Raw genomic sequence first — 18,829 nt, forward strand, 5'->3', positions numbered from 1 at the left:
AATTTGAAAGAACAGATAAACATCAAGAATAAACTTAATCTAGACATTTCTTTTGAAAAGTTTTTGATCATAGACAATTCCCTGGTAACATGCAGAATATTGACAGATATGAAGATCATGGAAAATGTGAAAAGAGTTTCTGATGATGACGAACTAGAGGATCAGATAGATTCACCTAAAGCTATTACCACAAAAGAAGTGGAAAAGGCCATTGAAATGTTGAGAACTTTCCTTAAATGTCAGGAAGCATTCATGGCTATTGATTACCCAAAAAACTGTCAAGTCAAATAAAGTCAGACATCACATATTATTAATCAACTATTTCTGCTAACAAATTCAAAAACATTTTATTCTTACCTAATACAGTTATATACTGTATATGCTGTTGTATTAATAAAATACCACACCCCAAATAAAACTTATTGTTTACTGCATATAAAACTTTATATCTAGAAATCTGTCTATCTCAAATTTTCTTTTTCATTCTTGTGAGATTCAAGATAGACAGGTTCGACTGTATTTATAAATAATAGTTATGACTTAGGTATAGATTATTTCTCCACATTTGCTCCAATAATATACTAAAACTTCTATGCTAGCATAGAAGAAATCAGTGTCAAGTGCCTAAAACCATGACAGAAGCTTGCATAACTTCTGTTGTAAGATATGCACGTGGTGATTGTACTTCCAACTAAAAGATAAGCAAACAATACACATAGATGTTCCTTGTTCACCCGTGTTTATTTTCCTTTTTTACAGGATTCTTTTAGAAATTCCGACACTCCTTATTTGATATTTTATATACAATTTCGGCATTTAAGTTTAATCTCGCGACAAAAATATTTACCGCGGTACAAAAAAAATAAAGGGGAACTAAGAGTAATACTTAAAACTATTTACACTAAAAAGGAGGAAGAAAAGATAGGCAATAGGATAGCTGGAGATATAAAAAAAAAAAGAGTGGGTACCCAAAGTGTCGGCGATCTTGGATAAATGGTGGTGGTGGCTGAATTATGAAATCTTGGAAAAACTGTTGGTTGGATAACTGTACCAGACTCTCTAAATAAGCTTTTGAAGATTTTCTATCAAGACATATTTCTAGCTCCTCTCGATCACTAGCTTAGGCTTATCGTCTCCTTTGTCCTTTCGCTGATGCCAGAACAACCGGGAGGCCCTTTCCACACGTCTTAACTCTCCAATGTCTCTCCCAAAAAGGGAATTCGGGTTCTCCTTTTAGCCCTCAGGCTACCACCTCTTCTTTGTTTTTGAAAGTAGGTCACCACCACCTTACCAGGAAAGGATTAGGGAAGAAGTTTCTAGAAGGCGATAGACAAAGGAAGAAAGAAAAAGAAAAGAAACGAAGGAAATACTAATAAAAATATATACAAAATAAGGCGTACGGCCACACTGTGTTGTTTGTGAATTATCTGCCTCCAGATGCCTCTTCAATGGTATGAACAGATAAAAATCACTGGGTGACAGCTCAGGGCTGCAGGGAGGATGGTTCAGTACTTCCCACTGGTAGCACCATAACAAGCCATGCATAATGTTCCCAAGTGTGACCTGGCATTGTCATGCAGCAACACAATGTTTGTTCATAGCAACCCAGGTTGTTTTCAACAAATTTTCTTCCACGACTACCTAAATATGTTACAATAACAGACACTATTTAATGTCTCTCCCTTGGTGAGGAAGTCAACAAAGCCTTTGTAGTCCCAAAAGACTGTTATCGTAACCTTCTTTGCTAATGGAATTGTTTTGAATTTCTTGGAAAGTGGGGACAATGCATATTTCCATGTCATGGATGCTTGCTTTGTCTCCCGTGTCACATCATGCACCCATGTTTCATCCCCTGCAGGAACTGCACTCCTTTACAGTACTGCATCAAGTGCATAAGAAATAATCCTATCCTAGTATTTTGTTACTTTCTATGAGTTGTCTTGGTACTCATCATAAATACTTTTTTCTGTATCTCAGTTCATAAACAATATTGTGCATAGTTGCCACTGAGATGTTCAATTCATTAGCAATATCTCAAATTCAAATGTAACAATCAGAAATGTGCTTTATATATCTCCATTTCTAAATATTAAAGACAAGTAGGAGCTGTGGTGCAGTGAATTAGATGGACTCTGTCAAAAACACAATGTCCCAGTCAGAAGCAAAAACCACCAAGGCACTAGTACATAAACATTTTTAATGAAGTCCTTTGATTCTAGTAAGGAGAGATATGTAAGTGGTGCCAACATATTAATAGAGACAATCCACCCTGTTGTCCTGCAACAAAATTGGGTAAACTCCTGCAACAAATTGAATAAATTAAGGGATCTTCATCAATAGGATTCTTATCATTTCTGAGTAAGAACACTGTCAGCTCCTCCTGTATGCAATACAAATATTAGATTGTTGTGCTACTTCCTTATAGATCTTGCTTAATACTTTGCAATAAGTGATTGCTCTAAAAAGCTTTTTTAAATGCAGTTGGAATTTAATTGGACTCTATAATAATGTATTATGGATTTGACAAAGTTGGACTGTTATTCATGTGTGATGGTGATACAATATAGCTTCTTTTCTCTCTTAGATATGAATCAGAATAGTGGGAATAGGTGCTTTGAACAAGGGCCCTAAAAGAAGCAGACTTGTATGCAGAAGAATCATGAAATGAAGAAGGGAAGAACAGTGTATTGTGTGTGAAGGTCACCGAATTGGTGATATCCAAATGTCAAGACTTATCGTATGTGGGATGAAGGAATTTGAGGCAAATAGATACAGTGACCAACAAACCCGTTTATTTATACTAACTTGTAAGTCTTACAATCTAGTGTGTCTTATCTTCTGGTGGCTCTGGACTGTTCAGTTGTTGGCCCCAGTAAGTCGATGCTCGATAGTGTGGGAGGTTGTGACAAAGGGTGATAGCTCGAAATTCAAACAGGATGGTGTCCACTTGTGGAGGCAGGGAAAGTCTGGACAGTTGACTATAGTTGTTAGCTGGGAAAGTCTGGACAGTGGTTGACACTACCAGAGGCTTTTTTTTTTTTTTTTTTAACTCTTTCCACCTTGTGGGCACTAAGAGGGCATCTTTTTGCAAGCCCATTATGGGTTCGGCAGGCCCACAATGGGGCAGCCAGGTAGTGAGGGACGGGGCCCGGCATATGCATATGGACCACCCCCCAAAAAATTCTTGGGGATTTTTTCGACCCATTCGGATTCGAACCCGGGTCCCCCAGAGCAGTAGGCTGCCACCTTGACCGCTTGGCCATCCGGCCACTACCAGAGGCTGGAAGAAGTCTCTACAGTTAACTTCATTAGGGGAAACAGTCTGTCTTTGTCCTTGAGATCCAGGTTTTTAAAAGATTCTCTTCCCCAGATCTCTAGTTTTTGATTGGTCAGTTTCCTGTATCTAAGCAGATGACAGACCATTTCAGGCTACCAAAGGTTTAATTTGACACTGTTTTAATCCAATCCAGGGAAATTAATCATACCTTGAAACTCCTGCTCATATTTAATTGTTTTGAATTCTTATAAGTCTGACACATAATATCAGCACTGCATCTCCTTTTAAGGTTATTTAAAAACTTTTAAGGTTTTTTCCTCTCGATTAATAATTTTATTATTTTCTGATTTTATTTCGGTCTTATTTCCAATTTTTACAAGCATTAGAATCAAAGCCCAATTCCTTGATTTGACACCTTTATGATATTTTTAACACCTGAGCTCAAGTATCACTCGGGCCTCACATGTGTAATGATTTAAAGTATGATATATATCATACTGTAAGTCATAACACATATATCAGTAGTAAGAGTATCATTATATAAGTGATGAGAACATCCAGAAAATATAACTGATGGTTACTATACTGCTCAAGGTGTTGTGTTAATCCATATGGATTTGTGAGATTGTTGATAGGAGGGACAATGATAGGGGGTAAAACATTAATTTCAAGTTTATGCCAGCAGATTGGTACAAAAAATTTAACACAAACAAATGCTTTTGGTCTACTTCTAAGACCTGCTTCAGATTGCTGAAATGCTTTGATATTTGAAAATGGAATGCACCAAAAAATCTTATATAAATTTGAATTCAAATTTTGACCAATGGAGTATTTCCACTTGTAGCTGATGTAATAAGTCCTTTATAACGATGTGCTGTATAAGGTCCATCCACCATGCATGGGAAATTTGTTTTTCATTCTTTATAGTTGATACATGTTCTCTTCTTTCCTGCTTTAAAGATTTTTAACATCTCCAATATCTTGAGATGTTTCATTTTGTCCATCATTATAATTAATCTTGCTTGTTGTAAGTTGGCTTGAATATCATTTTCACTAGCATATATAGAAAAGGCAATAAATAGTTTTTTATTTTCTATATTCAATTTTTGTTCTGTAATGCATTTTTTAGTACAACCTATGTATATTAAGTCTTTTTGAAAACTTTCATCCCTCATAGGTATTTTATAAATCCCGGGGACTCTTAAAAATGTTCAGATTCCTTTTATACATTATTTTTGCTCCTATACAAGACCCAAGGAATTGTTCCCTTTAAATTTCTCATAAGAGCTTACACCCTTACACCCATTGTAATAAAACAGAATATACTAAGGCAAAATTAAAGTACTTAGCAGATATAGATGTAACACGTGGATCCCCAGGAGCTTAATTTACAAATTAGCCTGCATACATGAAACAAGAACTATGGAACTGGATGGTGCATATTGCAATGTTCAAACATACAATATATCGAAGCAAGAATCTATTTACCAACATAAAATTATCACTTATAAAAAGTACATGCAAAATATATACAGTAGAACCTCGATTATCCGCCCTAATTGGGGACTGGGGTTGGTCGGATAATTGAAAAGTCGGATAACCGAAAAGTATGAAAAAATCCATTATTAGTGTAGTATATTATTATATCCCATGTAATTAGTATATTAGTATATATCGCTATTAACCTATTTTGCATTGAATTTTCATCGATGTTAAGCCTAACAAAAATTTTTTTAAATAATAATCATCGCTATTGTAGCACCACATCACTAGCAGACATTTGAAATTTGCCGACTAGGATGATCGGTTAACCGAGGGGTCGGTTGATCGGGGGGCGGATAATCGAGGTTCTACTGTACAAGGGATATTATATAGGAACAAAAATAACATACAAAAAGAACCTACAAATTTTTAAGCTTCTCTATTTTTATTTGCTGTGTGTAGTATTTATAAATGGATGTAGTGTTGATTAAAATCAGATTTCATTAAGCTCTGGATATTAAGTGACATCAATGCATGATGTTACAATATGCTATCAATATCAGAATTTTAGATATCATACAATTTTAGTGTCAAGAATTTTCTTCATAGGGTAATTAGAGACAGGGTGTTGACAGTTTTAAATTGTAAGATATTTAAATGTTACATAAACATTTGATCAAGTTCAGGTGACTTGGTTACCAAGCTGATTCACTTGTGTATTTCCTAATGATGGGTGTTGTAGTACAAAAGAACTTGATGTGAAAGAAACTGTTATTTAACCTACAATAAAATAGATTTTCTTTTGTTATATTTAAATAAAAATTTATATTTCATGTTTCTGCTATTATTTATATTAAATACAATTAATTTAGATTCAATAATTTTTCGATTTATTATCAGGATATCTGCAAAGAAATTTCATTATTCAAAAAGAAAGATATATACCTAAACTTTGGAGTTTATCGAGTAATTATTAAAAATTTACTATATTATTCATTAAATAACTAAATGAAAAAAATAACTAGAATCATAATTTATAATCATATATATGCAGTAAGTTCTCAGTTAATGTTGTCAATAGATTCTTGAAAACTGTGATTTTAAGTAAATGGCATATAATGAAATCATTTTTACTATAGACTAATTGATATAACAAGAATTAGATTTCTACAGAATATTTCTGATCACAAAAACATCACCAAATTTCTAAATATAGACCCCAAAACACTTCTAATATTAAACATTAAAGTAAATATAATCTATACAGATATTTAAGGAAGATTAATAAAAACAAGTAAGATAATTATTTAACCACTTCTTGATGAATCAGTGAGTAACAACAGTTGTAGCAATGTTGGGTGATATGGGAAAGCAGGCTTAATCCTCATCACTGGTGAGGGGTAGATATCAATAATAAAGAATAGATGTTTGTAAAGTAAATATTGTAAGAATCTCCTACTACTATGCAGTTCAGAAAAAAAACAATTGGAAACTCCAAAAAACTTTAAAAAGGTGCTGCATAAATTTAAAATGGTAAATGCAATGCAAATGCAATTGGCATTAAATGATGTCTTACATGTTGTTAATATGGCTATAGTTTCATATCATTTTAAAAAAAATGAAAGTATAATAACAATGAATGCAAATTATATTAATCAGATTTCAAGAAGAAAATTTGGTTAATAGTATTCTTATTGGATCATGTTCACAATCTCCAGTTTTTAATTTCCACCTCATAAAATCAGTTTTATGTTAATAAAGAAAATTCAACAAGAATAATTGTAAATTATTACAAATGTGGTGTGTACAAATAAAAACTTGTTTTTCCTCATCAACATTATAATGAAATAATGTTGAACAATGTTAAGTGAGAACTTACCATATAACTTAATATTTTTACCCACAAACTACCCCTGTAAGAAAATTATGTATTAGCACCTGCATCAACTTCATAATGTAAATTTTACTAATAAACTGAATGAATAAATTTTAATTTAAAAATTAAAAATTTAATTATTCAATTTGAAATTTGAATTAAACAGATCAGTTATTAATAATCATATACATTATTAATTTTTTACATTTTACAATATATAAATTTTATAATAAATTTAAAAGCATTAGCAGAATTCTAAATTTTAATAAAAAAATTTAAATGTACATTTAAATAAGATTCCATAAATTTTACAGATAGATTCAAATATGTAAATTAAATTATTTTTAAAATTATAATTAATTTTAAAATAAATAAATTAATAAATTTTTAGAATTAAACTGCAAATAGTTTTATTTTTACATTTAACTTATCTAAATAGCTTTCATCAGCATAAATTTAAATGTCTATCAATACATATTGGAAAAAAGATTGATCTTTTTAACCACACATATAAACTAATATAGTAATTAAAAGACTAAATTAATATGTCAATGTACAATTGAAAAATAAAAATTTATTTATCTGCTTATATACAGTAATACTCCGAACTTACACGATAGGTGGGACCGAGAGATAACTGCATAAGTTGAATTCGCATAAGCCGAATTTGCGTAAGTTTGGGTATAATTTCGCAATTTGCATAAAATCCAAGTCGGATGTATGTAAGCTAATAAATGTTCTCGTTAATCTTATCTCGTCTTTTGATTTGTTTACGGTTACAAGAAATCACCACATAGAGTCTCTCAAGTCTTCGTAGATATAACAAACACAAAAATAAATAACACAAAATAAATTGTAGCTATGTGTCGATTCCGCACAACACGTCTGAACATGTAAGCTGAACAATAGTGTGGGAGGAGTGAGTAATCAAGAGTTTCGTGGTGCTCAAACAAAAAACAAATCGACAAGATTTGAAAATTGCATAACTTCGGGTTCGCGTAAGTCAGGGTAGCGTAAGTCAAGGTATTACTGTACTGTATATTTACATCAGCTAAATAATTTTTTAAAAATTTTATTAAAGCTTATATTTATACATCAGTTATTTAAACAATTAGTTTCAAAGAAAGTTCATTAACCTGTCTTTAAAAATTTAGCTATGACAAAATAATTTTGAGTTACTTATTACAACTTTGTTTAAAATTTACAACTTTACAACTTTTCAAAATTACAACTTTGTATAAAATAATTTATACAAAGTTGTTATAACTAAAACTGATATTAATGACACAATTAGTATTTGGGAAAACTTTTCTTCAACTTTCAAATGAACTGTATAAAAAATGAATAATTATTCTACTTCAATTTTTAATTTTTTCAACTGAAAATAATATTTTTTTATAAAGTATATTTTGTTTCAAGACTACTAATATTTTATTATTTAAAAAATAATACAAAACAATAATAAATAATTTAAACTTAAAATACTTTTTTTAAATGCATAACTTGAACTTATGTAACATCAAACGAAAACATCATGTATTATTTTAAAATAATTTTCAATGAACTGTTTTATTTCTAACTTAGTAATCTTATTTGAATATAAATACAGAAGAAGCATTAAACAGATGTTTTTTGATTATTAATATACTAAATGGTTAATCGCTTGTATAATTAAATAATAAAATAAAACTATTTTTAAAATATTTAGATGTATTGTTGGATTTTGTATGTTTTATTTGATACATTTAAACAGTAAATGTAATATTGACTAATCATTAAGTGACAAATTAATATACTGAAATATAAATAGGTTGCAGGATCTATAAACAAACAAAAAGTTGCAAATATAAATCAGAAATCTTTAACTGTAATTACAATTACATTTTCAGGTTTCAATTTCAGATTTTTATCAAAAGCTTTCCACTAAATTACATATGAACTTTTATCTGTGATATAAACAAACAATAAGTTGTTTATATCACAGATTGCAAAGAAAAAAATTAAGTTATAAAAATAAATTTTTTTTTATATATATAAACCTATAATACAACTTTCTTCAGAAAAAATTTTAATGGAGTACAGTTCAAAAAGGACAAAATTTCAATTTCTTAAATAATAAACTTAGCAATCTGCTTTGTTACAATACAATGTAAATTAGTGAATTCCAATAAAGAAGGTTGTTAAGTTTATTATATAGTATACTTCCTAAATATATATTCATGAATAATCATTTAGTACATAAACTTAAATTTTTTTGTGAATTCTTCACATTAGATATGTATTTCATTTCTTCCATATTAGATATTAAGTGTATTTTAGTTTTTAAAATGATAATTTAAAATTATCAATGTTAATATCATTGCATCTACTTTGTGATCCATATTTTACATTCCACTGAACTGAATTATTGTATATAATATAATTTTATTATCAGTACAAGATGAAAGTAAATGCTACAATTGTTAATCAAAAAGTAAGTTTTTATTATCATAGATCGCAGGCAAAATTTTTAATAAAGTAAATTGACAACATATAATAAAAATGCCATTTCATTTTATTTTCAACAAAATTTTTTTAATGGTTGTGACACTTAATTACAGTGTCTCAAAACAACATTAAGGCCCATCTCAAGTCACTGGTGGCAACATTCTGTGAAGAGGGGATTGCAAAGCTCACCCACAGATATGACAAATGCCTCAATCTTCATGGTGATTATGTCAAAAAGTAACCATGTTTGTACCTAACTTTTTGTAATAAATTCATTTTGTTATTTACACTTGTCTTTGTTTTATGGACCATAAGAGGTTGAAAAAAACAGCCTATGTATATATATCTATTCCATGTTAGTATATATAAAAAAAATTTATATGTATATAAACACAGTACCTAATATTAAAAAAAACATTTTACAATCTATACTCTTCGTGATAAAATCTGATGTAATGAATAAACTTTATTTTCTAGATTCTACTGTTTATGTTTAAGTACTTAAAGAAAGGAAAAGTTTATGTACTTCTTGTTTTTGTTAAAAAAGACACACACAACATATATATATATATATTNATTCCAGTATAAGTTCTTGTTTTTATTTATTTATTTATTAATGGCTACGCCAGCCAAAGAATATAGAAGAATTGTGCTTAAGCTACTGTAATTGTATTTGGAACAATTGCCTTCTCTTGGTTTTATTTTTATTAAAAGTGAAAAATTATATATAAAAAATATTTTATTAAACATTTGTGATAACTAATGTTATGTTTTATACAGTAACACTAAAGAGGGATTATTAATTACACTTTGATCTGAAATGCACATGTGTTTTTATGAAAAGAAAAAATAAAGATATTTGATCAGTTGTAACTGGATATATTAAGCAACCACTGCGACCTCACAGGCATGTAGAGTTCGGTGTATAGATGATATTACATAATTTATGCTAAAGATAGATAGTTATGCCATTAGCTTGTATCTAATTTAATAATTAGAAATAAATAAATAAATTTAGACTATTCTGGAAGAAAGGGACATGAACCCATATTTTGTTTACCATGCTTATGGGTTCCAATTGTGCTATTCTTGCTGCTATTCAATCTTCACTTTTAGGCTAATTAATTTACAAGATATAACCATACAGAAGACTTGTCATTTGTATCAAATTTAATACAAGACGGCTGCATAATAATTTATCTTTAGTCCAAATTACATAATATTTGTATTATTAATTAGCCAACTTCTAGTTTAATAGTTAATCTGGATATGATTATTAGTATAATTTGAGCTTTCTATATATATATGTAAAATAACAACGAGTTGCTTAACTTTCCTGACAACATTTAAAACTGAATGTGACATCTATTATGATATTTTATTAAGTACTTTTCTGTTAATTGGACACCAGTCGATATGTGCAGCACCAGGTAAGATTCAAGCTCTGAATGAGGGATTTCACATTCCAGAACTGTTGAGCCCCCTATACAAGCAAAAATGTCAAAGAAAACATACTTGTACATATGACCTGTTGCAAGATATTCACCCCCAAACATCAGTTTTTAACATGTATCAATATACTGCCTATCGTCCACGCTCCATATCATCAAGGATTGCTATTGCTCGCTTTGACTAATGCTCTGCATATAGTCGTGCACTTTAGTGCTTGCTATACTAGCACCAAAGCACCTGGGTGGGGGAAAGTACCAACCCCCTAAATGTATAACATCAAATTCTCCATGAATAGTTAAGTGAATTACTCAAATCCAGCATAGTCATGTGGATTACTCAAATCCAGCATAGTCAAACTTTTTATATTTTTAATTATTATAAAATTGCAAAAAGCTTAATTTTGATGTCAGGGATGGGTTTTATAAAAAACTGTAAATGCTAATAACAAGTAAAATCATTATTAAGTCTGGAGATACACATGACTTTCTTTATCTCCCACCCCTCAACCTTTAATTTAATTAACTGCCAAAATTTAATAGCATCAATTCCCCTAACAAACAAACCTTCCTGCAAAATTTCAAAAATTTTCAACAAAAAGCACAAGAGTTATTAAGCTTCAAAGAGATTAAACAAAATCATGCCCTCCCACACACACACACTATTATCCATACATACAGAAATTACTCCTAAATTTTTTTACATTTCTTGACATTTCAAGGTCCCCTGGTTCCAAAAATTTTTAAATCTGCAGAGGGAGTCATTTCTTGTCCCATTGCAATATTTTCCTTCTGTTATATATAATATAGCTGGGAAAGTAATAAGTACATTATTTATTATTAATTTGGGAAAATTAAGCTAAAAGATCTACTTCAGAGATAATATGAAAACATTTTGACATAATTATATTAGAAAATGTTTAAACCAATAAATATTTGTCTTTTTGTAACATTTTGTTTCTTCTATTTCATGCCTAATTTATCTAGGTTTTCTATACTTATTTTTTGTTATATATAATTTTCAAATTTGCCTTAAAATTGCATGGCACTACATAAATAATTATAAAATTCACAGATTTTAGTTTTTATAATGTTGACATTTAGCTAAATATTATATTTTTCCTGGAAAGTTTTTTTTTAAATGTATTAAATGCAGGTTTGTTTATAATGGAAAGAATGACCTGTAAGCTTATTCAGTATATTTTTTGCCTTTATTCAATTAAACAGAGATCATCTCTTTCTCTCTCAGTACACCCTTCACATGCAGTCATGAACAAATTGTTATTTAATAAATACATACAAATAACCTTGAACAAACAGCAAAAATTTAATAACCAAAATGTTTTCAGATATTTTTAATGACCTTCTTCCAGTAGAATATGTAATGGAATGCCACAACAGTAGTTTGGATAAAGATATTCCAAAATACAAATTCAAATTTTTATCATCTGAATGTTATTAAAACAGGTAAAGTGTTATTTACTTGCTAATTGTTGCAAATGGATAGTAATGTGTAACACTTAAAAATTACTCTAATGAATTACTATGTGTGAATCTGTCTTCCATCAGAAAACCAAAACTAAAAGCCATTTAAAAGAACATTTTAAGAAATAAATTTATATTATTTTTTCTATAATTTTATCTTTATTTCAATAGATTACAAATATCCAAGATATGCTATTAAACAACTTTTAAATATTTGTTGTTAAGTAATTTTTAATGCTATCAATTAAAAATTTAATATAACAAAAACATAATTTTAATTAGAAACTTTATTGAGTAATTTGGACTATGTAAGATGGTTATACAACCATCATATATTAAATTGTCTGAACTGACTGAAGTCCAAATAGCATAATTGTCATGGTAAACACAAATTTTGGGTTTGAGTCCCACTCTGGATCAACCAGAATAGGACCAACTTCCAGAATAGTTAATTAATTAATTAATTTCAAATTATTAAATTTAATAAATGACAACAGAATAGTCCATTATGTTTTATCTGTATAATTAGCCAAGTTCTAGTTTAATAGTTAATCTGGATATGATTATTAGTATAATTTGAGCTTTCTATATATATATGTAAAATAACAACGAGTTGCTTAACTTTCCTGACAACATTTAAAACTGAATGTGACATCTATTATGATATTTTATTAAGTACTTTTCTGTTAATTGGACACCAGTCGATATGTGCAGCACCAGGTAAGATTCAAGCTCTGAATGAGGGATTTCACATTCCAGAACTGTTGAGCCCCCTATACAAGCAAAAATGTCAAAGAAAACATACTTGTACATATGACCTGTTGCAAGATATTCACCCCCAAACATCAGTTTTTAACATGTATCAATATACTGCCTATCGTCCACGCTCCATATCATCAAGGATTGCTATTGCTCGCTTTGACTAATGCTCTGCATATAGTCGTGCACTTTAGTGCTTGCTATACTAGCACCAAAGCACCTGGGTGGGGGAAAGTACCAACCCCCTAAATGTATAACATCAAATTCTCCATGAATAGTTAAGTGAATTACTCAAATCCAGCATAGTAATGTGGATTNCTATCTCCTCTTCCAGCGTATAACCGTCGATGGTTACATAGTTATACGCTGGAAGAGGAGATCGGATCGGAGGTCCGGATAGCGTAACTGGCAACGCATCTGCACGGTAAGCAGGAGTTGTGGGTTCGAGTCCCGCTCCGGGCCGATTTTTTCTCCCAGCGGTTCTAAATTATTTAAATTAATTAATTTATTTATAATTATTAATATTAATAAGAGATGGCGCCTAACGCTTACCTCTAGTGCCAAATTAATTACGTAATTTATTTAGTAATTAGCCTTAAAAAAACTAGCCCGATGGATTTACGGCATATGTTTGGTGATTAGCTATCTCTTGAAAATTTATGCCTAGTTAACAAATCTTTCTTATACTTCAAATAATTTGAATTTTCTAAATCAAATTTCTAAATTCAAAATTTTAATAGTAATTTTAATTATTTAAATGTTTTGAGAAGTATTTTCAGTCTTTGGAAGTATAAGTACAAAATTTTTTAAAGTAAATATTTATAATATTTGAGAATAAAAAGTTTTTTTATTTAATGTATGTTTATAAATTAAAATTTTCATACTCCCTAATACTCTAGTTTTTATTTACTTTTGAAGTAATATTTTTCAATGTATTTCTGTTTTCTTAACATTAAAATTATTGACAAATTAAGGCAATCTGATTTCCCATAAATTATCATTAGTCAATCTTATATAATCATCTTTTTCTTTTCAGAAAAATTTATCATTCTAATTGTATTTAATTGTAACTATTTATATCAAGAAGTATGACCAAAAAAAACTGTATTGTATGTTTACATAAATTTAACAATATAAATACAAAATTACAAAAAAAATATTTTTAGTCGTATAATTCATGATTAAATTATCATCATATCTGTAATTTACAAAATTTACTTAAATTATAATTCAATAAATATAAAACACTGCTTTATTACAGCAAAATAATAGGAGTCTCCAAACTTAGTAGTACTGAAATAACTTCCATCTAATAAAGTGATTTTATATTTATTGAATTTGAAAAAAAAAAAAACAGTTTTTTGTTTATTTATGTTAGATTAACTTATTTGTATTGTGATAGTGGAAATTACTGATACAAATAATCAGCTCAATTTTTAGCATAAAACATTTCATTAATATCAGATCTCACAAAATTATATATCTCTATTATTAAGTTAAATATTCTGAAAACTAAAATATAATATTTACATTAGTATAATGAAAATAATATTCAAAAAATAATGCTATAAATAAAATAAATATGTAAAAAAATTCAGAATATTTTTTATTTTCTTAATTATTTCAAACATTTTTTTCTCATTTTTTTTACTTCAAAACATTCTTATATTCTATTAACTATAATGCAGTTTAAATATTATTTTAATTTAAATATTAAAAAAATCAAAAACATCCTTATTTTATATCAAAACTTTTCTAATTATATAGTATAAATGAAAAAATGATAATGGAATTAGAACAAATTCTTTATTAGTTAACATTTTTACAAAAAAGATAAGTTAATAAAACTGAAATAAAAAATAAGGTTATATAAGATGCTTCAGTTTCATGATTTTTATGTAAAAGTAACAAATTAGTGATCTATGTCATGAGTAGAAATTTTGAAAATCAATATTTTTGAAATTAAATAAATTTGATTTTTAAACAGATAAATACTATTCACTGCTTAGATTTTTTTTTTTAATTCTTTCTGCCCTGCAGGCACTAAGAGGGCCTCTTTTAGAAAGTCCATTATAGGTTCAGCCAGGCCCACAATGGGGCAGCTGGGTGGTGAGGGACAGGGCCCGACATATCTGGACGAACCACTCCCGAAAAATTCCTGGGGATTTTTCAACTCCTCCAGATTTGATCCAAGGTCCCCCAGAGTGGTAGGCTACCACCTTGACCATGAGGCCATCCGACCATCTCACTGCTTATATTTGGATGAATAAACTTCAAAAAAACTTATTATTATTTAACCATTTATTAAAAAGTAAACTTCATTTTAAATATATAGATAAATAAAAATTTTTCAGAAAAATTTGATTCTTTAAACTGATAATAAATAAAGATTAAAGGGAAAAAAATCATGTAATAAACAAAAATAAATACAATTTGCCATATTAATAAAATTCCCTAATATCACAGTTTATCAACCAATTGTATTATGTATATATTAATTCAAAATGAAAAATTCTCTTTTATTTCAATTTAAAATTTATGCTGATGAAGAGTATTTTAGGTAAGTTAAAAACTCTGAAATAAAACTATTCACCTTTTTCTGAAATTCTAGATGAAACTCATCTATATAGTTAAACATTTCATCATGTAACTTCTCATAAATAGTTTGTTATTATAATAAAATCTGTTTTCCTGAAAATAGAGTACTTTAGTTTAAACAGTAAATAAAATATTGATATTTTAAAATAAAACACAATTTATTGAAAGATTGTTCAGTTATGTAAATAAATAAACAATAAACAGATAAAATAATAAACTAAATACGTATATACTTTTTGCCTTTAAACATAAACATTTATTAATTTACAAATATTAAGTCATATCAAATTGTTACACAAAGTACTGATGAACACCATGAAAAATTTTAACAGCAAAAGAAATATGTTTAAACATATACCAACTCCCAAACCCAGGTTTGCAAGATCAGCAGAATCTGCACAAATTTACAAACACATCTTGAAGGGCTCTTGCATTAGCTCTAAGGATATTTATTTCATCTTCAATGCCTGAAATAGGTCTGAACACTAAAATATAGATATTTTGGATCCATTATTTAAGGTAATTATACTCTATGTATCTTTTAAAGCTGTCATTATAATTTATCTTGTTTTGTTTTTTGTATTGTAATATATCAGGTAACCAAATAAATAATGTTGTTTTCAAATAAATCATAATTGGAATAATCATTTATATGCATAACAAGCAATTATTAATCATGTTTTTAATTAAATAATTTAATTTAAAATGTATGTTCTCCATCTCAAATTAGTAGATTGCCCCTGTATATCATACTTTTAACAATAGAGTCATGCCAATCATCTATTAACTGTTTTCAGGAGAAAAGTTTTGAACTGAAATTACATGACTTCCAATTTGCATCAGCTCACATATAGTTAATCAGGCCCTAAGGTTTCCATATCTGGTCTCAGATTTTACCTATCTAACTCCATTTTTGAGATTAAGAAAACTCCATTCTCAAAATTAACACATTGACCTCTATCTGACGTGCCAGCGGTCGTGCTGGTTAGGGCAGTGCACAGCCATACGACTGCCAGATGTCACTATAACCAATGTATTGGGTTGTTCGGAAAGTAATTTTGTTTTTTTTTTACCACTAGACAGATTAGTTGTATTTTCCCACCATTTTCATTCTAAACTGTATTATCATTATATATTTTGAAAGCTAGCATTTTAAGGCTTATTTGTAAAAAATTTTGTTTGATTTTGTGCAATTGTTTATTTTTTGTGTCCTATCAAATATGAAAGATCAGAAGCAGCATTTTCGGCATATTTTGCTTTTTTATTACTGAAAAGGTAAGAATGCTGTTCAAGCGAGAAAAAATTGTGTGATGTGTATGGAGAAAATGTATTGACAGAACGACAGTGCCAAAACTGGTTTAAAAAATTTCGTTCTGGCAATTTTAATATTGAAGATGCACCACATTCTGGATGGCCAGTTGAAGCCAATGAAAACAAAATAAACATACTGGTTGAAGCAAACTGCCGAATAACAACACGTGAAATCACTAAGAGATTAAATTTGTCAAACTGAACTGTTTATGATTATTTGAAACAAATTGGTTTTGTTTCAAAGCTTGATATTTGGGTTCCACATGTTCTTAAAGAGAGATGCTCTTTGGTGAGATTTTAAGGAAATTTTTTTTTGGAGCTTTTACCAGACAATTTAACAATTGATTCGAAAGTGTACTGCCATCGAGTAAACAAATTGAGTAATATCATCAAACAGAAAAGGCAGCCACAATTGATCAACAAAACAGTTCAAAAGATTTCTCGTAATTTGAAATGTTTTCTGTTAAAATTCGAAGTGATAAATATAGTGATAGACTAGAATGCGTCGGATGTTATTCGAAGGAAACGAGCAGTGACCAGTGTAGTGTTTTACCATGATAATGTCAAATTTCACACAAGTTTGGTAACTTGTCAGAAACTTATAACTTAGATGGGACATACACCTACCATATTCCAGATCAAGCACACTCAGATTATTACTTGTTCCGGTCTATATATATTTTTTTTAACTGTAAGAAATTTACTTGAAATGACAATGTCAAAAATCACTTGGATCAGTTTTTTGTAAGCAACAATCAAAACTTTTATGAATATGAAATCATGCTACTACCAGAAATGATGACAACAGGTATTTGACCAAAATGGTCAATATATAATTCAATAAAATATTTATTTATTATAAAAATATTAGAATATTTGGAAAAAATGGAAAAAATACATGGAAAAAATATTTTTTTTCCATGGAAAAAAACGAACTTACTTTCCGAACAACCCAATAGTTTCCCTCAAAGTTAAATTATCCAGGCTTTGTAAAACATTATTTTACATTTTAGTGGTGGCCTCTTGTGCACATCTATAAAGTTGGTCCAATCGCCAGCAGTCGTATGGCTCTGAACGGCCCTAATTACTATGACCACTGGCACATCGGATAGCAGTCAACATGTTAAGGAAAGACAGTGGAAATTTATAGATCTACAATTTTTTGAAATTGCAGCCCAATGACTAAGCATTTTTGTCTGTGAACTGCATAACAAAATTTACAGTTTATTCATTTATTAGTTGATTTCTGGGCTATTAACATAAATTTATAAAAATATTTCAACCTTTCAAAATATCTGTGCCAAATAATGTTATTTCTGCATATTTGCTTTATGGATTTAAACTTGGAACTAATGGTGCAGAGGCTCCTAGAAAAATCTGTACTGCATTTGGGAAAGATGCAGTAACATCAAGAACTGCTCAAAGATGGTTTAAAAAGTTTGCTTTAGGAAATAAGTCATTAGAATATAAAGCTAGGCCAGGAAGACCATTAACTTTAGATATACACAAATTAAAAACAATGACAGAGACAAATTTACACTTAACACATCAGATGAATGCTGAAGAGCTTCAAGTAAGTGATGAAACCATCAGACTTTGTTTACATAAATTAGAAAAGAAATGAAATTAAATAAATGGGTTCCTCATGTATGCAAACTGCAGGGGAGTTTTGATTCAAAACCCCTCTTTCGTGACACCAAGGGAAGGTCAGAGGTCTCCCAGTTTGCGTCACTAGTCAGGATGACAAGTCAGGCAAGTGAAGGGAGAGAATTTTGGGGTTGACGATAAGGTGAAGGGCGTGATCAAGTAAAGGAGTCTACCCTTTTAGAACAAATATAACAACAATTTATTAAAATAAGCCAAATGGACAAAAAGATTACACAAAGCTCGGTCCTAAACCGCCTAATATCTCGAGAGAGAGAGTTTTCCCGCTTTTCATACCTCTTTGTAGGTTCCGTGACGAGTAAGTCCGTGTAGGTATTTAATTGTCCAATAAACGATGTCTTTAATCCAGTGTGCACAAATATAAAAAGTTCGCGACTTTGGCGATGATGTGTTATCGATGATCCTAGATCGGAATTCGGCGGGTTCGGAGAATCGGCGCGA

General features: G+C 29.5%; 1 protein-coding gene across 3 annotated transcripts in view; it reads right to left on the reverse strand.

Moving 5' to 3' along the window:
• Positions 1 to 18,829, reverse strand: part of LOC111621440 (sodium/potassium-transporting ATPase subunit alpha-like) — a 101,576-nt gene that overhangs the window by 56,436 nt on the left and 26,311 nt on the right. Inside the window, exon 3 of one of the 3 annotated variants that reach the window (XM_023363588.1) lies at positions 15,408 to 15,505. The exons of the other annotated variants lie outside the window; for them this stretch is intronic. Coding sequence (XP_023219356.1) covers positions 15,408 to 15,452 — 45 coding nt within the window. The 5' untranslated portion in view covers positions 15,453 to 15,505. The remainder of the gene's footprint in view (positions 1 to 15,407; positions 15,506 to 18,829) is intronic. 3 annotated transcript variants of the gene reach the window in all.

This window comes from Centruroides sculpturatus, unplaced genomic scaffold, assembly GCF_000671375.1.
Source record: "Centruroides sculpturatus isolate CEXI.00-Female unplaced genomic scaffold, Cexi_2.0 scaffold227, whole genome shotgun sequence".
NCBI classification, from domain to species: domain Eukaryota; kingdom Metazoa; phylum Arthropoda; class Arachnida; order Scorpiones; family Buthidae; genus Centruroides; species Centruroides sculpturatus.